This window comes from Taudactylus pleione, unplaced genomic scaffold, assembly GCF_031769625.1.
Source record: "Taudactylus pleione unplaced genomic scaffold, aTauple2 ptg000053l, whole genome shotgun sequence".
Taxonomy (NCBI): Eukaryota; Metazoa; Chordata; class Amphibia; order Anura; family Myobatrachidae; genus Taudactylus; species Taudactylus pleione.
The window spans coordinates 31,075,870-31,103,116 of NW_028284455.1; the positions used below are offsets into that span (position 1 = coordinate 31,075,870).

At 44.9% G+C, this 27,247-nt stretch overlaps 1 protein-coding gene across 5 annotated transcripts in view; it reads right to left on the reverse strand.

The window, feature by feature from the left end:
* TOPAZ1 (testis and ovary specific TOPAZ 1) overlaps positions 1 to 27,247 on the reverse strand; it is a 238,509-nt gene that overhangs the window by 55,502 nt on the left and 155,760 nt on the right. For 4 of the 5 annotated variants that reach the window (XM_088463597.1, XM_088463599.1, XM_088463608.1 and 1 more), the window contains exons 16-17: positions 26,802 to 26,967; positions 10,896 to 11,060 (exon numbers count right to left, since the gene is read on the reverse strand). In XM_088463597.1, the coding sequence (XP_088319723.1) occupies positions 10,896 to 11,060; positions 26,802 to 26,967 (331 nt within the window). Of the gene's footprint in view, positions 1 to 9,996; positions 10,078 to 10,895; positions 11,061 to 26,801; positions 26,968 to 27,247 lie in introns of those variants that run through there. The other variant, XM_088463587.1, reaches the window with a different exon arrangement.

The following is a 27,247-nucleotide window of genomic DNA, read 5'->3' on the forward strand; positions in this document are numbered from 1 at the left end:
TATGGGCACTACTGGGAGCATTGCATAAGGCGGTTATTTATAATGGGCACTACTGGGAGCACTGCATAAGGGGGACCACAACCAGGGGCACAATATGGGCACTACTGGGAGCACTGCATAAGGGGTGACCTATACTTTTTTGTGGATTTTCCAATAAAATATATTTTTTTATTTTCATAATGCGCATTGCACAGTAGCAAATAGGCCACTTGATGGCCACAGTAGTGTGGCGTTAAATATGCAATGGTTTTTTTCAGCGCAGAAGTCTAAATTTAAAGGAATATTTGTACTTCTATAACAGCCTCATTAGTAATGCACTTTTTGTACCATCTTTATTTAAAATTTTAATGAGTATTTGCTGTAATTTTTCTTTCAGACATGCCTGGAAGCAGAGAGTTCTGGACAGGGTTCCTGGCGTTGTACCAAGCCAATGAATGCCTGTGGAAGGTGAAGAGTAGAGAATACTCAAATGGGGACCTAAAGAACCAGGCATATGAAAAGTGGTTGATGTATAGCAGTACCCTGAAGAAAAATGCAGAGAAAGACTGGGTAAAGCGTAAAATATAGAATTTCCGGACAGTGTTCCTGCGGGAGCACCAAAAAATATATGGATGCCAAATGATCCGGAGCAGGGGCGGAAGTAGTACAGAAACCATCTTTATGGTACTATAAACTACTCACATTTGTCCTGGAGAAAGAGCCGGAGAAGGTGTCAAGGAGCTCACTGGATCCAGACGAGGTAGACGTCTGTGAAGAGGGTGACCCAGAGTCAGGATACCGTAAGTACATCAATAACTATATACTCTTAAAAACTTGTACAACTGTGAAATGGATTTAATTAGTTGTTTGCTGCCATACCTACTTTTCCGATCTATATATATTCTAAATAATTTTATTATCATAACAAAGGGGGGGGGGGGGGGGGGAAGGAAAAGCGCTGTGGTGAGTAGGGTAAATGAGTGATATATATGTCTCTCTGAAAATGTCAATAAATCATAGTCAATATGAATAATTAATAAAATATCTGGTCGGCAAAAACTTGGGGCTGAGAATTCGTGGTAATCAATATACTGTCCCAGATGGAGAGGAAATATCAATATGCGGGAAACTGGTGGGCAATAACTTTCGGCTGGGTGTTCAATGTGTAATCCAAAATCCCAATTAGACTTGGTGTGTAATGGTGTTTGTGCTTATCAGTCGCACTATAGCTCGGTGGGCAAAAACTTTCGGCTGGGTGTTCAGTACCGGTAAAAATGCTTGGTTGATAACAGTGTTGCTCCTCCTTCCCTCAGCTCACGTCACCTCAGGGGATATGAACGCAGCGTCAGAGTGACAATGACACTATAATGCAGTGTGGTGTAGGTACGAAATGTACTTACCAAGCGATGTGCCTCTGCTGGTTCGTCACTCTTCCCCATGTCCTCCGGTGTGCGTATGCATGTGAGTGAAGGGTATTGGGAGTATGTGCGATATGAATGATGAAACTAATCAATCATAAATGATGATTTTTTGTGACTTCAATTTACAAAAAAAAAAAAATTAAAAAAAATCCAACAATGTACAAAGTACAGTATGAAGGAATGGGTTAAAAAGTCTATGGGTAAAGTCTGTGTGTCCCAACGCGTTTCGTCCCTATTAGGGACTTTTTCAAGGGCAAATGTCTCATGTTGTCCCCTCTCCTCTTAAATAGGGATGCCAATTGAAGTTCAAAACTCCGGTGTGCGATGTGAATGCCGCACTTCCGGGTATCGTGTGCGCGCATGCTCAGTAGCGCACTGAATATAGAAGTCAGTGGACACTGTTCCTGGTCTGTTACCTGCAGCCCAATGATTCCTTAATGCAAATCGGTCTCTATGTTTTGTGCGTCTGGGCTCCACATACAGCGGCGGCCATCTTTCGTGGGTCCGTTTGTTAGTCTATGACGTGTAGCTTCGAGTGGCCATTTTTGTTGTGGTTTCTACCCCTCTGTGATCGCCAATACATTTATCTTTGCTTAAATAATGTATCTATATACAGCGATCTTGCTGCATGGCTCATTCATTAAGATAAAATGATGTCTAATAATTGAAATATATTAGACACTTTCAATGAAATATTCCAATGATTAAATTAGGCATTGGTTATTCCAACTAATATATCTGTTAAGGGAAACTGAAGGAACACATTTAGTGTTCGCTATAGTAAATTATAGTTTGATTAAATATTTGAATAAGAGAGTGTTATGGTAAAATTGTAATGGTCTTGTTGAAGGACCATTCTGTATATGTGTATAATGATTTCTTGTCTACTTATACCTAACCATAAGAATAGGAATTACAAATGCAAGATAAACATTAAGGGAATCATTGTCCTAGATAAAGAAAGTGATCATGGTATATGGCGCCTTGGGGGCGTCAATATATATATATATCTATCATTTTATTTTATTTTAACTCCTGAATGTTGAGGTTTGGGTAGATGTGTTATCCTTCTATTTTGACAAACTGTTCTACCTGGAGTAAATGATATTATTATTATGACATGGGAGTGAGGATAGCGTATTGATCCCTAAATGTTGTCTTTCATGGCTGCTCCTAACATTTAAAACTATCTTCATATAGAGATCTAATTTATATTGCTGGATTAATATTTAGACCCTCTGGATGTAATGTCTGTAATTCGTAAATCCATCGGCTTTCTATGTGGTCAATTCTTTCATTCTTATTTCCCCCTCTCCAGTTAAATTGTACTTTTTCTATTGCTGTAAATTTGAGATCCTTCGGGTTACATTCATGTTTAATCCTAAAGTGTTCTGAGACACTATGATTGGTAAAACCTTTCATGATATTGCGGACGTGTTCTCTAATGCGGACCTTTAGAGATCTTATGGTCCGTCCTACGTATTGCAGTCCACAGGTACATTCCAGTAGGTAGATTATGTTGTTGCTATCACAGATGAGAGGGTCTAAATATTGATCCATAGGCTACCAACAATAGTAACTAAAATGCAGAACTACTGACGGAACCCCAATTGTACATACCGTACATAACCATAATCTGGATGTCAGAATTCTTGCTTTTAATATTACACTAGTATCAGTTGCCAATGAGGGTACACCAAGATACTAGTCGACGATACCCCTACTCTGATCAGACCCAGAAGGTATGACATTCTGGATGTTCATCAGGATAATCCAGCAATATAAATTAGATCTCTATATGAAGATAGTTTTAAATGTTAGGAGCAGCCATGAAAGACAACATTTAGGGATCAATACCCTATCCTCACTCCCATGTCATAATAATAATATCATTTACTCCAGGTAGAACAGTTTGTCAAAATAGAAGGATAACACATCTACCCAAACCTCAACATTCAGGAGTTAAAATAAAATGAAATTATATATATATATATATATATATATATATATATATATATATATATATATATATATATATAGACTGACGCCCCCAAGGCGCCATATACCATGATCACTTTCTTTATCTAGGACAATGATTCCCTTAATGTTTATCTTGCATTTGTAATTCCTATTCTTATGGTTAGGTATAAGTAGACAAGAAATCATTATACACATATACAGAATGGTCCTTCAACAAGACCATTACAATTTTACCATAACACTCTCTTATTCAAATATTTAATCAAACTATAATTTACTATAGCGAACACTAAATGTGTTCCTTCAGTTTCCCTTAACAGATATATTAGTTGGAATAACCAATGCCTAATTTAATCATTGGAATATTTCATTGAAAGTGTCTAATATATTTCAATTATTAGACATCATTTTATCTTAATGAATGAGCCATGCAGCAAGATCGCTGTATATAGATACATTATTTAAGCAAAGATAAATGTATTGGCGATCACAGAGGGGTAGAAACCACAACAATAATGGCCACTGGAAGTTACACGTCATAGACTAACAAACGGACCCACCAAAAATGGCCGCCGCTGTATGTGGAGCCCAGACGCACAAAACATAGAGACCGATTTGTATTAAGGAATCATTGGGCTGCAGGTAACAGACCAGGAACAGTGTCCACTGACTTCTATATTCAGTGAGCTACTGAGCATGCGCGCACACGATACCCGGAAGTGCGGCATTCACATCGCACACCGGAGTTTTGAACTTCAATTGGCATCCCTATTTAAGAGGAGAGGGGACAACATGAGACATTTGCCCTTGAAAAAATCCCTAATAGGGACAAAACGCGTTGGGACACACAGACTTTACCCATAGACTTTTTAACCCATTCCTTCATACTGTACTTTGTTGGATTTTTTTTTTTTTTTTTTAAATTGAAGTCACAAAAAAATAATCATTTATGATTGATTAGTTTCATCATTCATATCGCACATACTCCCAATACCCTTCACTCACATGCATACGCACACCGGAGGACATGGGGAAGAGTGACGAACCAGCAGAGGCACATCGCTTGGTAAGTACATTTCGTACCTACACCACACTGCATTATAGTGTCATTGTCACTCTGACGCTGCGTTCATATCCCCTGAGGTGACGTGATCTGAGGGAAGGAGGAGCAACACTGTTATCAACCAAGCATTTTTACTGGTACTGAACACCCAGCCGAAAGTTTTTGCCCACCGAGCTATAGTGCGACTGATAAGCACAAACACCATTACACACCAAGTCTAATTGGGATTTTGGATTACACATTGAACACCCAGCCGAAAGTTATTGCCCACCAGTTTCCCGCATATTGATATTTCCTCTCCATCTGGGACAGTATATTGATTACCACGAATTCTCAGCCCCAAGTTTTTGCCGACCAGATATTTTATTAATTATTCATATTGACTATGATTTATTGACATTTTCAGACAGACATATATATCACTCATTTACCCTACTCACCACAGAGCGCTTTTCCTCCCTTCCCCCTTTGTTATGATAATACCTTTAATTCGGGAACTATAGGACATTCCCTGAGGTAGCAGCTAGTGGTGCCATCCAACCCCCTCTTCAGGAGCGCTGACCGCCTTTTCTGTATTTATATTCTAAATAATGTAACAAAAAATTTTAATATTTTTTGGTTGTAATATTAACATTTATTTCTCTCCTAGTTCCATCCAACGGAAGTGTATCCTGACACTCCGGCCAGTGCGCTCCAAGAAATTGACGAGACCAACAGAGGAGTCACCTCCACCGCCACAAGTGTTTGCTAGAAAGAGGCGTAGGACATTCACCACTGTCAAGAAATTCTCAATCTCTGACACCTCTAGGACAGATCAATTTTGAAGCGTGTGGAGGAGATACTTTACACTCCCACGGATGATTGTTCTATTTTTGGTATGAACATCACTCATAAAATGCGGAAAATGCAGCCCCAAAGCCAGCTGTATTTCATAAGGGTTGTATATGAGAAGGCGCCTCGTGCTTTGGTCGATGAAATCGACAAACACAACACCAAGCCCATATACCCCTCCGCAGCCCACTCCCCCTGAAACCAGTAGTTTTCATCCCCCCACTATCGCATTCCCCAAACGCTCCTCCACAGTATTATCACCATTATGCGTCGGGAAGCCCTGCGCCACCAACAAACTTCCCTGGGCCCTCCACGAGCGGCGTGCACTCTGCATGGCGGAGTGCACAGTCCACTGTTCAGAGCGATGACCAGTTTTTTAATTTGTGATTTTTTTAAATTCCGTTTTTTTATCAAGCATTTTTCCGGCCTTTTCTCGAGGATGATGTTGAGTAGTTCATCCTACCATAAAGAGGAGTTTCTCTACTGTAGTTTCCCGTTGTCTATATCTATATATTTGTTTTAGATTTCCGCGGACACTTCAGAAATTTCTGCATTTTTCCTTTTACTCAGTTATGTTTGCTTTTTTTGGGGGGTCATTGCTATACATCACCAACAGCTCAAGTGCCTTAATGTTCTGATCTGAGTTTTCTTTACTCTAGAGGCAGTCATTGGCTTGGTGATAATCATGGAACCCTGTCCAGAACTCAAAGTTTTTTTATTTAGGTAAAATAAAAAAAAAAAAACGGTTGTGTGTCTTGTTATTTGTGGCGTAGATTTTAACATAGTTAATAAAGTAAAAATGTGTATAGGTGTAATTTTAAAAGTAAACTATTTGGGAACAAATGAATTAAGACCAGTGCACCTACACTTTTACAGGGGGGGAGGGGTGGGGATGTATGTGTTTATGGGGGTGAAATGTTTAAGCCACTACTTGGGGGAACATAATGGTTAAGCACCATGCAGGGTATTCTTACACCACAATGAAGGAGGGCTGTTTGGTGGGGAGAAGAGGGGAGGTTTAGGATACGTACCACCTGTAATCTGGATCTTCATTGTTCTTGCTCTCCTGTCGTTATCGTTCAAAAAATCGTTCAGTTTCTGAGTTATAACAATGAACAAAAATCGTTCAAGCGCGCTCCCGTTTGTAGTTAATTTCAGACTGTCCAACATTTTTCATTAAGAAAAGGACCATTTTTCGTTCATCTATGTAAAAATCTTTCATTACAAAAATCGTTCACTTTTCAAGGCAAAATCTGACAGATAATCGTTGGTTACAAAATCGTTACGTGTGTATGCACCTTAAGCAATATGTTCATCCTGCCATGACACAGGGCCTGATTCAGACCCGGTCACAAGCGCTGAGCGCTCGCAACCGGGTAGATGGTGGCCCAAAGCACATGACGGAGCCAGCTCCGTTGTGCGCATGCGCGAGACCCGGATAGCGACGGGCAATCCGTCGCTCCGGGTCTAGCACCAAAGGGGGCGTGCTGTCGATGTTGAGTGGGCAGGCCGGGGGGGTGGCTGCCCAGACGGAGGCGTTCCCATGAGAATGCCTACAGTCTGGAGGCGGCCCCACTGACATCACAAGTGATGTCAGTGGGAGAGCTTTCGGCTCTGTTTGAGCCGAAAGCTCTCTGGGGCTTGCGGCCACGAGACCCTACCACAAGGGTCTCGTTGCAAGCCCGATGGCCGTGACCATCGCGACCATCATCCTGGCCTCTCGCATTAGCTGTGGGTCAGAGCATCCGGCTCTGAATCAGGGCCATAGCCCCTTCTGCATTAAAATATGCCAGTTACTGCTCTGACCTCTTTCGCAGCTGCTGTGCTAGCATGTGGTACTGGCAGACAACTCACAGAGGCCCACATTACCTCAACAGGTTCAGCAAAATCTGGTGCTGTTATTGGTATTTGCCTTTGGGCTTTCCTTTGAAGTAAATTGTGCAGAGCACAGGAGTCAAGCACCACTATATATTTTATCAATCCTGAGATTTACTGGAGTGTGGAAACCTGTAACTGAAAATGCCGAATGCATTGTCAACTGTCCGCCATACCCTGGACAGTCTATAGTTAAAAATTTGCCTCTCCCTTGTTTTAAAGCCGTATCCCCAAAGGACTTTAATGTGTTTATGTAAGGTGAATGCCTTATCAGCGACAAATACAAAACTCAAGCCATGAGTACATTGGATGGTAAATTAAGGTGGTGTGGACCATTCTATTGTAGAAGACTGTCTTTTTAAAAGACCCATCAGAGGTCCATCTTTTCCTCACGTCCTCGTGATTGGCACTGACTACTGCCATAAGGACCAGTGTTCCCCCCAGAAATTTTTTCCAGCTGGGTGGCATCAAGAGGTGGGGGCCTTCGCAGTTATGCGTGCGCCAGGAAAAGGGGCATCTCCCTTACCATTCCAGCCCAACAGGTCTCAGGCTGCTCCCCCCACTGGCTCTCAGTCAAAAGTGCCCATTATGCAGTGCCCCCTGTAGTTATCCCCATATGCATTGTACCCTGTATTTGTGCCCTTTATACAGTGCCCCCGTTTTCCCCTTTATATATTGCGCCATGTAGTTTTGCTTTGCCCTTATACAGTGCCTCCAGGCTGAAGTAGTGCCCGCAGACTGGTCCCTTATGTAGTGGTCCCCAGGCTTAAATAGTGTCCCTTATGCAGTGCCCCCAGGCTGGTCCCTAATGCAGTGCGCCCAGGCTTAAAACAGTACCCCAGACTGGTCCCAGTCTCTGCCCAGAACTTACCTTGCTCGCCGCTTGTGCTCCCACTTCCTTGCTCTGACTGGATTTAACTAGATCCAGCAGGCACGCGGGGGTAGGCTCCTTACGTCGCGGGAGACGTCATGACATTACCCGTGCACTGCATCACTTGTAAAGTTTGCCTCTGAAACGATTGGAGGCTTCTCTAGCCTCCGGTCACTTCAGAGGCCAGCGTTCCACAGTAGGGGTCGGCGGGGTAAAGTGCTGGGAGGGAGGCTGCTTCTGCCGGGCGATGTGCCCGCAGAAAACAGCCTGGGGACAAACCTAAAATATCCTTTGAAGTTAAAGTAGAACGAGCCAGATTTGCTTGGTGGGGTAATTCTGACGTGTTTGCCGTCAATGGCACCGCCACAGTTAGGAAAGTTACATTTCATTTAAAAATCCTTAGCGATGGTTGGGCAATCTTCTACGGTCGATGGGAACTACAAATTGAAAAAGAATAAAGTAAATTTTAGACAAATAATTTACGGATAACACAATATACAATATATTATTTGGAAACAGTAAAGGTCTATTTTGAACTGGGGGGAGCAGACACCGCGACTTACACAATACTTTTGGTCCATACAGGGGCAAGTAAATATGGAAATGGGCCCATGTGCATTTCTTGGCAGGAGCATTTTTGGCTGTAGCATTTAATTGATGTTTAATGATGCACGGATACTCCTTTCACAACGCCTGAGACCCCTTACAAAGTAGCAACCAGACAAGGCAATAATTCCAGCTCCATGACTTCACCACCATCACTGCAGAGCCGGCGCATGGAGAAGAGAATCTCCAAACAGTGGCTCTCCCTATGCAGTGAACAGTCCCCAGGATACCCTTTCACACTACACTGCGAGTCAGGGTGCACTTCTGTTCCACCCTGCTCGCTACCAGTTTGAAAATGCTGGTTCACTCAAGCCGGTATATTTCAATGGGAACCTTTCACAATGCTTATTAACCCGGGTTGCTGTGCGTTCACGTACAATAACCCGGGTCTGGCACTGTTATGGCAAAAGGGGTATTAAACACTCGATGTAGGACATTGCTAATAAAATATGGGCGCAGGAAATGCAGTGCACACCCACCCCCAAAGGACCCAGTGACCCTGCACCCAACTGCTTATACGGCTAGGGGGCACAAGGTCATATACAGTGTATATTTGCTTGCATATACCACAGTGCATACTTTATAAAAAATAAAATCCTTACCTTGAAATACTCGGACTTCAAGGCCCTGTATATGGCCAGACAGATCTCGGGGATGATGATGCCCAAAACCTGGGGTGAAATCATGGTTCCAAATTTCAGATCAGCCAGAGATCTTCCAGTAGCTAGGAAGCACAGGGTAGCCACCAGCCTCTACTCAGCCGATATCAACCTCCACATGTTGGTATCCTGCCTCTGGATGAAAGGGGTCACAAGCCGCAACTCCTGGAACGTGACCTCGTCCATCCACAAGAAATTCTGTCAGTCATCCGGATTATTCTGACGAATCTCCTTCAGAAGAGGCATGTTAGAGAGGGTATCCCTCCACAGCAGCCACTCCTTTGTCCAACAGGAACGAGGCCATCTCCTCCTCTTGGCCCTCTCCCTTTTGGACAAAATCGTGACTTCTGCATAAGCAACTAATTGGCGATAGCGGATAGGATCCATCACGACAGCACAATAGACGCACTTGTTTGGCAAGCCATAAAACAAAGCCAAGCAAATTAACAATGCAACAGCGTTCAGCAGGCATAAACCAAACCGAACTAGCCACAAAGCAAGAAATGCAGTGTTTTAAAATGGCCCCCACCTATTTATTCCCTCATGGTAGCCCATCCCAACATTCCTGAAACATCTGCCCAATATACACACCTCACGAAACACTTGGATCAATCATTGGCATTTGAATTCAGCTCCATTTAAATACACAGGAAATTTCAAGGGAAATCATTCAGCGATAATCGCGGGTGTTCCAAATCGTCCCGTGTGTACGCACCATTAGTTTTCTAATATAAGCAAGGATTCAGACTGCATATGCACATTCAGTTTTCACTCTAGAGCAGGGGTGGCCAACTAGTTGGAAGCAAAGAGCCAAAAAATATATAAAGTAAAGTGAAAGAGCCGATAGCATGCGCGCGCTGCAGGCGCGTGAGAAAAAATGGGGCATGGCCTAGCTGTCACAAGACCACGCCTTTGGTATGACATTTGCAGGAGCATGACCTTGTGTCACACCCCCGTTTTTAGTCACGCTGGGGGTGAGCCCAGGACAGTGAAAATACACATTTTATGTAATCTTCCCAATATACATTTTTCACTGTTGAAGTGAAAGAAAAAGCCAGAGCAATAGAGAAAACCTTGAAAGAGCACCGTTCACATAAAATAAACAGAAACAAGCCAGATCCACATAAAATACATATTGAAATCCAGAACCACATAAAATACATTGAGAATGCCAGTACCCATTATGCTGTGCCCCCTGTAGCTGTGCCCCATATGCAGTGCCCTCCTGTAGTTGTGCCCATTAAGCAATGCCCCCAGTAGTTGTGGCCCTTCTGCAATGCCCCCTGTAGCTGTGCCCATTAAGCAATTCCTCCAGCAGTGTTTTCCTTTCACATATGCATTTAATTAGTTCAGCTCTACTTGGTTTCTTTGGCAACTTCTTGACTAATACATAACTGAATACAAGTGGCTATGTGATGATTATTAGTTTAGAAGAACACACAAAGAATTTGCACGCAATAGGCCGGGAGTGGAGTGAAGAATCTAGCAGAACAAAATAAACATTTATATCCGACTCACTGACTCACTACTCTTACATAAAAAAATAAAAAAATGCCCACTTTGAATGGAATGTTGCCCTCCAACCAGCTTCAGTATAATAATGTGATTACCTTGTGATTCCTGGAATCCAGGCAGATTTTGGAGAATGTCAAAGCACATGGTGAACATGTTCTTAGACAGGGTTTCTTGTACTAATGCACATAGCAAGTTGTGACGCTTCAAAACATCCATCCTTTCGCAAGGCCACGTTGTTGTGTTTATTATCCAATCTGACTCTAGAATGATCATAATGGTAGATAATTTAGGAACATTAGCAAATAATACACTATTAGGTCCTACTCAATATTAAACCATTCCAAATGCTCTAATTATTATAAAATATTTCCACAATGGAGTGATTGCTACAATTCACTTGATCCCCTCTAGGCCAATGGTTCCCAAACTCGGTCCTCAAGGCACCCTAACAGTTCATGTTCTAAGGATATTTGTTCTTAAGTACAGGTGACAGTACCTCATTCATTATTATTTGGCTATCTGTTCTCAAACATGGCTAACCTTAAAACCTGAACTGTTAGGGTGCCTTGAGGGCCACATTTGTGGAACGCTGCACTATGACATTAACAAGTTATTTCTGTGTCAACACAAATAGAATTTAACAAAAAAAAAAAGTATAAATTCTCCTCCTTTTCTCCATTGTCTCTTGTTTCTTTCATAGCACAACAAAAGCATAGCAGTGCATCACAATACAAAGGGCATGAAGCTCTACAGCATTGGAGGAATCAAATTAACAGGTCATACTTATCAGTTTTCCTTTCTTACCTCCGTGACAGCCGTTACTAGATGGCAGCATTTAAGCAGATCATTTATTCCTGGCCCCAGGTTACTTTTTTCCCAAATCTGACTTTCGCTAAGACCGAAACATCAAAGTCTTTAATGTTTAGTAAAATGTATTTAAAGAGTTGCATCCCGAGTCACTGACATGTCTGGTGCCTTCTCACTATATGAAATAAAGATAGCTCTGACTGAATTGATAAAATGTGAAACTTCCTTTGCTTTTGCATAGATCGCCTTGGTAATGCAATCTCTAAACCTCCTTGCCAAGTTTTATGAGCTCCCTCTTGCAACACTAACAAGCTTTGTTTCTCTAATTGTTTTACTATGGTCCAGGTGTAAATTACAAGCTTTACTAAATCCAGAGTAAGGCCTGTTTTCGGTTTTCTTGGTATTGGAAAGATAGGATTGATTAGTTCCTGATTATACTGGAATTGAGCGACCAGCCTATCATGAAACATTCATATAAAGTTGCATTGCACCATAATGTGTGGAGTGAACAGTATGTATCCTTCAGGCAGAAGCTATTGCTACCAGAAGATCACTTTCAGAGTTGTCCTTTTTTGGGAAATTTTCTTAAGAGGTTAAAAAGGTTTTTCTGTTAAGCCTGAAGAACTAAATTGAAGTTCCATTGTGCCATGGCCGTAGCTAGGGTAGGTTGGCCGATGCCATCGCACAGGGCACCACAGGTCAGGGGGCGCTGTTTGGGCCTGTCAAATTTCTGTTTATTATTATTCTTGCTTGTAGCTTCCTCTTATTTCATCCCCAGTATCTCCTGGCCTCTCCCATCTCTTCCCTGGCCTTTCCCCATGAAGCCATGGCCTTTTTTTGGGTGCATTATGTCCCTTTGAAAAATGAGGGGGGCGCCAATGCTCTTTCTGGCACAGAGCAGCAAAAAGTCTAGTTACGGCTCTGCATGGTGCCGAGACAGGCTTTACCTGAGGTTCGAAGCATTTGGCTACCTATAGAAAGAGTACTGTAGATGAACGACCAGAAAGCAGCTTAGTGCTGCAAACTTGACTTTGTGAATACTTGGGGAATGTCCTATCTCTAAACCATCCTGCAAAAGAAAGTACCAATCAAATTTGTCATTTTTCACAAGCTGTGTTTGAAAAATGACAGGTTAGCAGCTGGTTTTGTTGGTACTTTGGGTGAGATGTATCGTACCTTGGAAAGAACATAAAGTACCAAACAGCTTCTGTCATTTTTTAAACAGTCTGCAAAATGACAGGAGCTGATTGGTTGGATCTTTCGCTCTCTCCAAGCTTTGATAAATCTCCCCCTATTACTGTTTGGGCGGCTTGGACTTTTATTCCTCTGAGAAATTGAAATAGCATCATTAATGTTCCATTAATGTGGATTACCGTGGGTCAAATTCTCTCCCACCATATAAAGAACACTAATAGAAAGTGGATTCTGTACTTCCCACTATACCATCAGGGTGGAACAAATCTGTATTTTTAGAGGAAGAACATTACTGTTTCATGTCTGATAACACCTGAATGATGTTTTTGGGAGCTCTGTCTCTCTAAAGATGGCATCCCAGCTTTTGTTTCCAATAGATTTCATGGAAAGCTCATCTATCTCGCTTGAGTTACACCTTACCTTGTAGTGGACTCCCCAAATGGATTGGTTTGTATCTGCAATTAGACAAACTTATATTGGCTTCTCTAGACAAACTTTTTCCATATTTTAGCCCAGAATTTCCATGACTGCTATTGTAAGACATATTTGGCTGTCCATTCTCAGAGCAAATTCCTTTGTAACGGTCTTACATGAAACTATGGTAGAACCTACAATTTTGGAGGAAAATAATCCGAAAAGAATCCTAAAAAACACATTCACACTTGCTGTGGGATATCTGCTTGATGATGGCCTTTTTATGCTCTCTGTGCCCAGAGACTGACTCCTTGTGGGAGTATTAGAACTCCCTTTTCAAGTACTGTATATATATCCAAATAAAAATATATACATTTTAGTGTTAAATGAGCCACACCTAGATCTTTGTAAGCTCTGTATAACCCAGATGGAAGACTTGAACTGAAAATTGTGACCTAGTATGTAAAATTTGTACAACTTCTGATGAGCCCTTAATATAAAGGTGCCCATACACGGGGCGATTTGTATCCGATCCGATCTCGCATACGATTCCCTTGAAAATTCTTCCCTTGACATTCTGTACGATTTGTATTTAGAAAAGATACGATTGTACAAACGACCATACGGTCCGATGTATTAAGATGTGTCACATCGTACTGATCTGTCAAAATCTTTCTGCAAAACCATCTGATCTACGATGCTGATACACAACTCCAGGGACGCGCATCGCATTGTATTCGTGTATGAAAACACTACTTTTCACACGATTGGTCGTTACAATCAGTCAAAACGGCCATATTGTGTGAAAAATCGCCCCTTGAATGGGGGCCTTTAGAATATGAAGACATGCATTTCTGAGATCTACAGTGCAGATCTGGAGAGATCTGAAAATGGCTATACACCGACGCTTCCCATCCAACCTGATGGAGCTTGAGAGGTGCTGCAAAGAGGAAAGGGCGAAACTGCCCAAAGATAGGTGTGCCCAGCTTGTGGTATCATATTCAAAAAGACTTGAGGCTGTAATTGCTGTGAAATGTGCATCAACAAAGTATTGAGCAAAGGCTGTGAATACTTATGTACCGTATATACTCGAGTATAAGTCGACCCGAATATAAGCCGAGGTACCTACTTTTACCCCAAAAAACTGGGAAAACTTACTGACTCGAGTATAAGCCTAGTGTGGGAAATGGCAGCAGATGGTAGTGCCCCCAGTAGTAATTCCCCCTGGTTGTGCCCCCAGTAGTAATCCCTCCTGGTAGTGCCCCCAGTGGTAATCCCCCCTTTCAGTGCCTCCAGTAGTAATCCCCCCCTGGTAGTACCCCCAGTAGTAATCCCCCCTTTTAGTGCCCCCTGTAGTAATCCCCCACTGGTAGTGCCCCTGTAGTAATCCTCCCCTGGTAGATCCCCCAGTGGTAATCCCCCCTTTTAGTGCCCCCTGTAGTAATCCCCCCCTGGTAGTGCCCCCTGTAGTAATCCCCCCCTTGTAGTTCCCCCAGCGGTAATCCCCCCTTTTAGTGCCCCTTGGTAGTGCCCCCTGTAGTAATCGCCCCCTGGTAGTGCCCCCTGTAGTCATCGCCCCCTGTAGTCCCCCCCCCCCCCCCTAGTAGAGAGACGCGTGAAAAGAATTTAAAAAAAATAAACACTTACCTTAAACTCCCGCTCCTGGTCCCGCCGCTGTCCGCTCCTCCGGCCGCTTTGCATGGGAGAGACGTCGTCACGACGACGTGTCTCCCATCACCCACTGCGGGAGCCGGAAGATGGCTCCCGCAGTGGGAGTAGCAGCAGCCGCTGAGAGTCTGACAGACTCTCAGCGGCTGCTGATTACACCAAACACGCAGCTGCCGGCTCCGGCGGCTGTGTGTTTGGCAGTGTGTAGCGCTGACCGAACTCTGTCCGGTCAGCGCTACACTTGACTCGAGTATAAGCCGAGGGGGTACTTTTTCAGCACATTTTTTGTGATGAAAAACTCGGCTTATACTCGAGTATATATGGTACATGTGATTTCTTAGTTTTTTTTTTAGTTTTTTTAATTAAATTTACGAAAATCTCAAAAACACTTTTTACACGTTGTCATTATGGGGTATTGTGTGTAGAATTTTGAGGACAAAAATGAATTTATTCCATTTTGGAATATGGCTGTAACATAACAATGTGGAAAAAGTGAAGTGTTGTGAATACTTTCCGGATGCACTGTATAAAAATCATTAGGTATCCTGATTCTATGACTGCAAATATGAACTGTAGATATCCCATGCAAAATGTTTTCATTTGATAAACTGATAGACAAATCTGAGGCCTAATATAGTTCTGAAGTGTTTTCTTTTCTCTTGCAATGAAGAGATGGGAATAAATACCATGGGGTAAATGTAATACGCTGCGGCTTTGAGACATCGGTGACTAATATGTGAGAATGCCCAATGTTTTAAAGTAGAGTTGTTTTAGCTACCAAAACCAGGTTGATTTTGCCTATTAAAATACTGCTACTATAAAACACCACGCAGTCTTGCCGACGTCTCAAAGCAGCAGCCTATTACAATTACCCCCATGTCTGTTATCTTATAGAGACTTCCATTATGGCCCTGCTTTTCAACAACTTTTGCAGACTGATTTGGAGTTTTGCATTGTTTTATGCTCTGGGATAAAGTCAGTTAAACGACAAATATATTATCTCCAGAAATTCAAATGTATTACACTTATGAATAGTTGTTGGACCCACTAATCTCGTTGTTTGAGTACAAATTAATTGAACAAAGCCAGCCCGCCCCAAACTCTAATACATTGCAGCAACACAAAGTATAGTATGGCAAAAATACTGTTCGAGGGTCTTTTGCTATAAAATCTGTGGTCCTTCTAGGGCAGGCCTGACCAACCTCTGTGGCTCTCCAGCTGTTGTGAAACTACAAGTCCCAGCAAACCCTACCAAGGATCAGCTGGTAAAGCATGTTGGGACTTATACTTTCACAACAGCTGGAAAGCCACAGGTTAGCAAAGCTTGTTCATAGGGTTTCATGAACTTGATGTTTTATAAATAGTGTCTCTTACTGTGTTAGTTACATATTAATTGATTGCTTGTGTTTATGAAAGAAAAAGACAGGTGATCTAGAAAGGTTTGGTATGCTTTGGCAACATTCATCATGTTGACATGCAGCACGTCGCCTTGTTTAACATATTGACAAATCAATGGGACAACATCCTATCTATCAACACGATGACTGCATCCTGTTCTAGTGTAAGCCAGCTCAACTGCTGTCCATCTGGCTAGATGCCGCTCTCAACCCCCCCAAAATGATTCAGCATTATTTCACATCTTCTGTAAGCTGTTAAAGAGCATGGCGGGCCTCTTAATGGAAATGTTTGGACAGCACTGTTAGAAATTTCCTTTTAAAAGTTGCGGAAATCAAAGCAAGTTTAATTTGTGATAACCCATAGTGGAGAACAGCAAATGGCTGATCGCTTGCAATGGTTTACACACTATAAGAGGGACACAGCTATTGATGATGCTCCTGCTATAGAGAAAACCAGTCCAAGGTTGGTCAATGCAGGGCTGGTGCTTTCCATGGCAAGCAGCAACAAAAGAAAAAAGCAAACAAAAAAAAACCAGGGCAACGGCCTCCAAAGGGCTATTGGTAATAATTGGCTGTGTTTGTGAAAAGCAATTGGGCTCTTTATGACTGACTGGGTTCAGATAATTAACAATGTTTGGATCACTATAGTGGAAATTTCTGCCCCCCCATGTTCTCAGTATAAAGGAAATGTGCCCATAAAACCTAAGGAGTCTGAAATTTGTTAACTGTTCTGGGCCATACAGCCCAGGAGGACGGGGAAGATCTGTAGCTCTGGGAGAGGCAGCCAAGCTGTTAATTATGACCCTAGCCCTGCTTGCACCAGCCCGCAACTATTTTTCCTGTAGCTGAGGTAACCACTTTTTTTGGTGATTATTACTTGTGCAAATATAACTAGGAATCTCCTTACCCCTTACAACACAATGTTATGCTGGCCATACACGCTACAATTATCGGGGCGATCCGCTTGATATCGGCGGATCGCCCCGATAATTGTCGCGTGTGCGCGGAAGACCGAGGGTTAAATATTGTCCAGCATGACCGTCCGATGCGATATTTACCCGGTAAACTGTTGGCGGCAGCGGGCAGTGTATGCCCAGCCGCGGCCGACAGACGGACATTTCCTGAGTTCCTTCCTACGGAAGGAACAGGGAAATGTCTCCTCCCCCGGGGGCGGAGCACAGATGTCGGGCTGATACACTGAGATTTCTCTCAGTGTATGCCGACGACATCTGCGACTGGCAGGCTGCCAGATGAAACGTCTGTCGGTCTGACAGACATTTTATCTGGCCGTGTATGCCCAGCATTAGTACAGGTTGAGCCTCCCATATCCAAAATGCTTGGGACCAGGGGTATTTTGGATATTGGAATATTCCATATTTTGGAATAATTGCATACCATAATGAGATATCTTGGGAAAGGGACCCAAATCTATAAACATAATGCATTTATGTTTTATATACACCTTATACACACAGCCTGCAGGTAATTTTATACAATATTTTAAATAATTTTGTGCATCAAACAGTTCGTGTACATACATGAAATTAATTTGTGTTTCATACACAACTTATAGACAGTCTGAAGGTAAACTGTATACATTATTTTTAATATATTTGTGCCTTAAACAAAGTTTCTGTACAGTGAACCATCAGAATGTAAAGGTTTCACTATCTCAGTCATGTTTAAAAAAAAAAAAAAAAATGAGATATGGTAAGAACTTACCTTTGTTATCTCTATTTCTACGAAGTCCATAGGGTTCCACAGGATACCTTGGGGTATAGGTGATGACGTCAGGCATCGGGCACCATAGAGTTAAGTTTTCAGCCTCCCAGGATGCACTAGGGTCCCCCTCCTATACCCCGCCCCCGAGCCAAGGCATCTCAGTTACGTACCAAGCCATAGGCCGGAGGAGGAGAAGGAAGAGAGAAAAAAGATCTGGACACACACAAGAATCACATTCTCACCAGAGGGAGACGGAAAAACCGGTGACCAGAGCAAAGCCCAGCAGCACAGGTGCGACAGGGTGGGAGTCCTGTGGAACCCTATGGACTTCGTTTAAATAGAGATAACAAAGTTAAGTTCTTACCATATCTCATTTTCTACATCAGGGTCCATAGGGTATACACAGGATACCTTGGGGATGTCCCAAAGCAGTATCCTTCAAGGGTGGGGACGCTCCTGTGCTGAAAGGAGAATCCGCCGCCCGAAGGAAGCATCCTGAGAGGCAAAGGTGTCAAACGCGTAATGGTATGGACCGAGGACCATGTGGCAGCCTTGCAGATCTGGACTGCAGAGGCACCACGTCGAGCAGCCCACGAAGGACCCACAGACCTAGTGGAATGAGCCCTTACAGAGGAAGGAACCGGAAGGCCTTCACGAAGATAAGCTTCTGAAATGGCCATACAAATCCAGCCTGCCAAAGTTTGTTTTGAAGCAGGCCAACCCTTTTTACGGAAGCCATAGAGGACAAACAAGGCGTCTGACTTCCTAAAAGAAGAAGTGCGGTCAACATAGATCCTTAAGGCCCGCACAACGTCCAAAGTGGCCTCACCCACTGAAAGATCAGGTGAGTTAAAAGCCGAAAACTGGAAACAACTTTAGGAAGGAAACCAGGACGAGTGCGCAGCACCGCCCAGTTCCTATGAAAAATCAGAAAAGGGGGTCTACAGGAGAGAGCCCCTAAGTCAGAAACACGTCTGGCCGAAGCAATGGCCAGAAGGAAAATAGTTTTAGCTGTCAGCCATTTGAGGTCCACTGAGCCCAGTGGTTCAAACGGCGGTCCCTGGAGAGCCCTCAGGACCACAGCTAAATCCCAAGTCGCCCCCGTTGGAACAAAAGGTGGCTGAATTCTGAGAACACCTTGCATAAAGGTGCGCACATCAGGGATTGCAGCAATCCTACGGACAGGGCAGACACCTGCACTTTCAGAGACGCAAGGCGAAGCCCATGGTCCAGTCCCGCCTGTAGGAAAGCTAATACTCTAGACAGACGGAACTCCCGAGGAGCATAACCTCTCGGCCGACACCACTGGAAGAACGTATGCCACACACTATGGTATATGCTTGCAGAGGATGGTTTACGAGCCCTTAGCATTGTTTAAACTACAGAGCTGGAAAACCCCCTGGACCTTAACATGGCCGTCTCAACAGCCACGCCGTCAAAGACAGCCGAGTCAGGTCCGGGTGAAGACAAGGACCCTGTGACAGGAGGTCCGGGCGTAACGGCAACTGCAGAGGAATGTCCACGGACAGTCCCTGGAGGTCTGAGAACCAGTGCCTCCGGGCCCACGTGGGAGCTATCAACAGGAGCGTCCCTCCTTCCTGTTTGAATTTCCGGATTACCCGTGGAAGAAGGGAAAATGGAGGAAACAGATAAGCAAACCGGAACGTCCACCTCTGGAAGACCCCACCTGTCCACCAGAAGTTGAAAGACGTCCTAGTGCAGAGACCATTCCCCCGGATGAACGTCCTGGCGACTGAGAAAGTCCGCCTCCCAGTTTAGGACTCCCGGTATGAATACTGCTGATATGGCCGTGAGATTGCGCTCTGCCCAAACCAGGATTCGGGACACCTCTACGAGAGCCGCCAGACTTCGGGTTCCTCCTTGCCGATTTATGTAGGCCACAGTGGTAGAGTTGTCTGACTGGGCCTGCACTGGGTGACCTTGGAGAACCTGATGTGCCTGCTGGAGAGCATTGAAAACCACGCGGAGTTCCAAGATGTTTATTGGAAGCTCTGCTCCCGCCCGAGTCCACCTGCCCTGGAACAAGTGTGGACCCGTGACTGCTTCCCCAGCCCCGAAGACTGGCGTCCGTTGTCAACAGGACCCAATTCGCCACCCAGAACGGACGACCCTTGTTGAGATGGGTCGTCTGCAACCACCAGGCTATGGACAGGCGAACCTCCGGAGTGAGCACCATCGTCTGGGATTTTAGACTCTGAGGCAGTCCATTCCATTTGGACAGGATCAATTGCTGCAGAGGTCTGGAGTGAAACTAGGCATATTCCACCATGTCGAATACTGACACCATGGAGCCCAGTAACCTCATTGCCGAGTGCAGAGACACATGGCGATTCCGCAGACAACTGCGCACCCTCAACTGCAAGGCAGAGATCTTTTCCCCCGTCACAAAGATCCTTTGCTGTCCGGAGTCCAATAAGGCTCCGAGGTGCAGAATCCTCTGAGACGGGATCAGGGTGGACTTCTGCCAGTTTATCAACGAGCCGTGCCGTTGCAGTACCGCAATGGTCAGGTCCAAGTGGCGTAGAAGGAGCTCTGGAGATCCTGCCACCAACAGAAGGTCGTCAAGTACGGTAACATGCGGACTCCCTGCAGCCGCAGGGAAGCCGCCATGACCGCCATCACCTTAATGAACACACGTGGTGCTGTCGCCAGCCCAAAAGGTAACGCCCGGAACTGAAAGTGGTCGTTGCGGATTGCAAACCTGAGGAACTGTTGATAGCGTGAAAGAATAGGGACATGCAGGTAAGCGTCCTGTATGTCCAACGACACCATGTAATCCCCAGGTTCCAGCGCCAGAATGATGGACCGTAGGGTCTCCATCCGAAACCTCGGCACCCGCAAAGACTTGTTGAGTGCTTTGAGGTTGAGGATCGGACGATACAACCCATTGGGTTTCTGCACCAAAAACAGATTGGAATAGAAACCCTGGCCCTTCTGGGAGAATGGAACAGGCACTATAACTCCAGCCTGGAGCATAGTGTGCAAAACCTTCCGCAGTTCCATGGATTTGTTCCGGTCTGATGGAAGACCCGTGGTGAAGAATCGAGACGGGGGCCTGTGCCGAAAGGAGAGGGCGTACCCGTGAGAAACCACCTCGAGAACCCAAGTGTCTGTCGTGGTAACCGACCAACACTGGGCGAACTGCAGCAGGCGGCCTCCCACTTTGGGATCCCTCAAAGGGAGGCCCGGACTGTCAGGCCGCAGACTTGTCCTCTGGCTTAGAGGCCGGACGTCTGGTACTCCAGGCCTGTTTCCGGGGCTTGGCCGATTTTTTGGGGCCAGCCTGTCGGGGAAAAGACTGTGTCTTAGGCCTACCCTGGGCCCTGTAAGGCCGACGTACCTGAACCGGAAGGAACCGCAGCAGACGGAAGACATGCCGATTTGGCTGCCGCCAGCGTGGCTACGATTTTGTCCAGATCCGGACCAAATAGGACTTCACCATTAAAAGGCAAAGCTTCCAAGCCCTTCTTGGAATCAGCGTCCGCCTTCCAAGATCGCAACCATAAGGTGCGATGAGCAGCTACAGCTGCCGAAGAAATCCGAGACGCCAGGGTACTGATATCCAAGGCCGCTTCATTGATATAAGTGGCCGAATCCCGGAGATTGCCTATCAACTCGGTCTGTTCAGCCGAACAGTCAGAATCGGAAGACGCCTCCAAACTATCAGCCCAGCGCTCCATAGCCCTGGCTACCCAACAAATGGCCATAGCCGGCCCAGTTGCCCCACCGCAAGGGAATAAATGGACTTTAGGCAGATCTCCACCTTACGGTCCGTAGCATCCTTCAAGGAAGACATGGAGGGCATGGGCAATGTGGCACTTCAGACTAGGCGTGTCACACGAGAATCCACCTGTGGAGGGGATTCCCACTTAGAAAAATAATTATCCGCAAACGTATAAGCCACCGCCAAGCGTCTCTGAGGCTGATACCGTTTGCCAGGATGTTTCCACGCCTCCTCTAAATGGTCCACTAACTGACCCAAAAGAGGAAACACTGCGGCGTCACCCTTAATATCCTTAAAAAAGGCATATTTAGATTTGGACACCGGAGGATCTTCATCCTCAATCACTAAAGCTGTGCGGACTGCCCGAATAAGTCCAGGGATATAAACCTTGGACCTAGCGTCCGACTCTTTAGTACGGAGAGGTTCCTGGTCAGAAAGATCCAGAATCTCCCCATCATCAGACGTCACGTAGTCATCCTCGTAAGGAGCGGACAGAGACGCCATCGGCCGCTTATGTGGCCTCAACACAGACTTCCCCTATAACACGTCCGACAAGTGCTGTACAGAACTTGTCAGTGAATTAACCCACGCAGGCTCCTGAGAGACCTGGGGAGGGGAAATAGGGAGACTGTGGGGTACCATCAATTGTCTCGGGAAACCCTGCATGGGTGACGACACCACTGACTGCTGGGACAATCCCATCTGTGGGAACACAGGCTGCGGAGCTAACTAGCCCACGAGGGTTGTAAGCGTTTTAAGAAACAAGTCCAGGGCGGCTCCTGTACCGGAGCCGTGACAGTAATTGGCCGCGCCAATAAATAACACTGCCGACATAGCCCGTCCGCATTACCCTCCGCTATTGGTACCTTACATGTAGTACACATAAGCTGGAGAGGAAAGTCACTCTCAGACATGATGGTAAGTATGTGACCCCTCTCACTGATACTTGTTAGTATAGTGTGAGACCACCCTGCAATCACCGCACCGCAAGGGCTTTAGCAGAAAAAGATCAGGGACAGTGAAATGGCTGACAGTAGAAAGTGAAAGTACAGGCAGCAGACACTAGCAGAAGTCACAAACAATGCAAAGAAATCAATTCCTGCACTATCAGCGCTGATCCTCAACTACACAGACACAGAGCCATGATAGGACAAAGCGCTGCATATACACAGACCTTAATCCAACGGAGAGGTATGCCGGGGGACCCAGACCGCGATGCCACCGATCTTCAGCGTCCAGCAGCGCTCACCATGCTTCCAGCAAAGATGGCCACCGAGGAGCAGAGAGGAGGCCGGCCTGGGGGAGGAGCGCTGCCACAGGGCCAGTCAGCTAGAGCAGAGAGGGCTGTGTGCAGCGGGGGAGGCGCCGGCTGTGTGCAGCGGGGGAGGCGCCGGCTGTGTACAGGGAAGGCGCGCTCCCCTGGCATGCAATTAACCCCAGGGACGCCGCAGCGCTACCGCTCAGCCGCGGTCTGCTGTCCCAGGGGGGTAGTGGAAGCGCAGGTTATGTACCTGCCTCCACGCTGCAGCCAGTCCCCAGGGATCCCCCTGCCTGGGGACTCTGGACCATGTTTCAGCAGGGTCCCACCGCGGGACCCCGCTGCTTACCTGCTGCCCCCTTGAATCCGGCCATGGTCCCAAACATCTGGGGTCACCGCTAGCTGTGACCCCAGATGCTTACCAGCATCCCCGGATCAGTACCGGCGTTCTGGTACCGGCGGGGGTGTAGGGAAGACAGCATGGACGTCAGTACTGACTGTCCATGCTGTACATCCAGATGTGCAGCCACATCTGCTTGTAGAAGAAAACTTCAGGGGCTATCCTTAGCCCCCCTCTAAACAGGTGCATCAGACTCTGGCCGGGCACCAAATGAAAACCGAGATGCCTTGGCTCGGGGGCGGGGTATAGGAGGGGGACCCTAGTGCATCCTGGGAGGACTGAAAACTTAACTCTATGGTGCCCGATGCCTGATGTCTCATCACCTATACCCCAAGGTATCCTGTGGCTACCCTATGGACCCTGATGTAGAAAAAAATCCGTATTTCAGAATATTTGGATATGGGAGACAACTTGTAAGATAAAACAAAACTCTGCAGCACTACAGTTACAAATCATAGAAAATACAATGTGAGACCAAGGAACCTAGAGGGAGAGGACACTGCAGTGACAAGAGGAGCTAGTAGTGGGACTCACAATAGATATGGACTTGTTGCTGATAGAACATGCACGGAGCATGTTCAGGATAGACTACAGTCAAAAGATGGGCTTTGAGACAGGGCTTGTAAGACTGAATGTAAGGTGAGCGTATGGTCAGCAGGCTAGGAAGTTCCTTACATAGAAATTAGCACAGTGGAAGTCTTGGAGATGGGAGGTGGCACCCAGAGAGGCATAGAACAAAGGCCTCCTGAAAAGCAAGGTTGAGAGCATATTATGATGAGGTAAAAAATGTATGAAGGGGAATTGTTAATAGATTTGAAGGTGAAAGCTTGAATTGAATTCTGGGGGAAATGGGGAGTCCGTGTAAATGAGAAAGTGGAGGAAATGGGGAGTCAGTGTATAAATTAGCAGATGTGGAGTAGGGAGTAACATCAGACATTCTGCGGTATTTAAAATGATTGTAAAGGGGAAAGACAGGTCAGGGAGGAGTTTGTAGTAGTGAAGCATGAGAATAAATACAATTTTTGGTAAAAAGTAATGTTAAAAATGGGTACTGAGCAAGAGACTGGTAAAGTTGTGAAAAAAGACTGGATGCATGAAGCTGATGGCAGAGTCAAGCATGACACCAAGACAGTAGGGATTTGCAACAAGGGGAGTGCAATGTGGTGAAGCATAAGGCAGACCAGATGAGGTGTAGTGATACTAGGAAGTGTGAAAATGATGAGGTAGTATTTGGACATCTGACGGAGATGGAAGAGAAGCTGTCGGGACACATATGATAAAAGAATTAGAGGGGTCAGAGGATGAGAAACACATTTACCTTTCATTATCAGAGGTGATAGTGGAGGCCAAAAGAGCAGACAAATTCACTGAGAGAAATATTAATAGAGAATTCAGGGAGAAGAGAGCCTTTAGGAGCTACAAAAAATAGGGGGTGTTGGCGGCAGGTGGGAGATGTGTCCCAGGTGACAGAGGAAGGGGGCACTGAGAACTGTAGTTGCAGCTATCTCAGCTGTGATGCCAGGGAGAGGCGGGACAGTGCAGTTATCACCTCCCAGGGTCTATGCTCTGCAGCAATAGGCCGCACAGCACCTGTTTTCCCTGTCTGTCTATGGCCTGCCTCCTCCCCCTGACAGCAACAACCTTGGCAGTATCTGCATCACAGCTATTTCCTGGGCATCGCTATGTGGCTGCAACAGGATAGAGACTGAATCAGCAGAAGAGATCTCTAATGGGTAAGTTAGGTTATGAGGTGTGTGTGGGGGGTGGTATAATCTATGGTAGGAAACACTAAGAATAAGGGTTTAATATGATGGGGTTAAATAGGAGTAAGAAACTGAGGGATGTAATTCGGAGTTTGATGCTGTCTGCTGCATATGGCTGTCACTAAAGTTGCCTGTCCGTAAAATGTGTCAGTTACTGATGCAGTCTGTACTATATGGTGGTCATAAAGGTAGAGGCAGTGGCATATCTATAATGGGTGTCCAGGAGGGACCCGCACCCTGCATCAATATTATCTAAAACTCACCTCTCCAAAGACCCACGTCTGGTCTCTGCGCTCTTCAAAATGCCGGGAAAAGCAGACGCGGCCATATGTCCGGCGTTGTGCACATGCGATGTGAGGAAATCCCCGGGAAAATAGCGGCAACAGCATTTCCCCGGAGAACTGCGCATGCGCAGTAGACTCTGGACACACTCTAGTGCCCAGAGTCGGATTCTGCGGTGGCTGGCCAGCCGCTTCAGTCGGCTGCTGGGGTGAGAGGAGAGGGTCCGTGACGGGGGACGCGCACGGGCCCCCTCCTCTCTAAAGACGCCAGTGGGTAGAGGACTACTGGGGTGGTCTGCCCTGGGTGACAGAAAGGCTAGCTTCACCCCTGGGTTAAGTAATTGTTTTGTGAGCTATGTGCAGGCAAGCATTGGAGAGGTGTTCGTCAAGGGCTTGGCAGAGAGGTCCAAGAAACTATGCTATAAAAAATAAGCAGCTCCAACAGGCTAGGACAAAGCTGTGGAACATGCAAACCGCCAACCCTCAATGTTTATCATTCAAAATAAATTTCACCTTTCATAACCGGAAGACTAAATTTTATATTTGCAATAGGACGTGGGTCTATTATTTGGCAATTGATGAAGTGGTTTATAAGCCTGTGAATTTTAACATTACATGTGTAAACTGGACATTATCTTAATAGTCCAAGAATACTGAAAACCCATGTGAGACATTAAACATTTTTAAAAATAAAACTGTTAACACATCTAGAGAAAGCAACAAATTTTCAACTATTTAAAATGTTACACTGTTTTGGGTATTCTTCATAAATATACTATATTTTCAGTTATGCAGGGTGGTATGCGGTTGATAGATCTACAGTAAAAAGGTCGACAATGTCTAGGTAGACACCAGATGTTAGACAGTCAATAAGTCGACAGGGACAAAAGATCGACACGCTAAACGTCGACATGCAAGGTCGACAGGGTCAAAAGGTCGACATGAAAAAGGTAGACACAAAAAAGGGACAATTTTTTTTTTTTTAAGGGTTAAGCACTTACCAGGGGATTAGGAACTTACCCCGACGGTAAGGGTTAAGCAGTAGAAGGAATGGTTAGGGTTAGGCACCAAGGGGAGGGTTAGTGTGAAGATTAAAGTTAGTAAAAAAACAAAAAAAACAACATGTCGACCATTTTTGTGTCTACCTTTTCATGCCGAGATTTTGACCATGTCGACCATTTGTACATGTCGACCTTTTGTCCCTGTCGACCTATTGACGGTCTAATATCTGGTGTCTTTTTAATGTAGATCTATTAATCCGAAACTTGTGTAGTGTGCCTCAAACATTTGTAAACTATACATTTATAAATACAATTTAGGTTTTAAAAATTAAATTTAACTGCATGTTTTACCTTTTAGTACTTTAAATGCACTAATTAAGTTTCCACACATGAGGAAAATCTCCACAGCAATATTAATCACATGACATCGTGATGAAACACTTTCTTGACCAGCAAGTCCTTTCAAGACTGTGTAGTTAATCTGTAGCTCCTTTAATTTGTTCAACACTTTTCTTCCCTAATTAAAAAAAAAATTTTTTTTATGCCATTCAAAATTTTTTTATAAAAAAAAGTTCATAGTTATAAGTAAGATTTTCATCATTTTATAAATATGTATTTTTGGTCAACAGTATTATTGTAATAAACCAATTCAAATTTAGCACATGCTTATTAATGGTCTTACCCCATAACACATAAGAAAACAAATACTGTCGCTAACTGCTAAGAATATATTAAAGACAAACTTCTTGCCACGTATACTCAGTCAAAAAACCTTTGCCGAGTGCCCCCACAGCAAT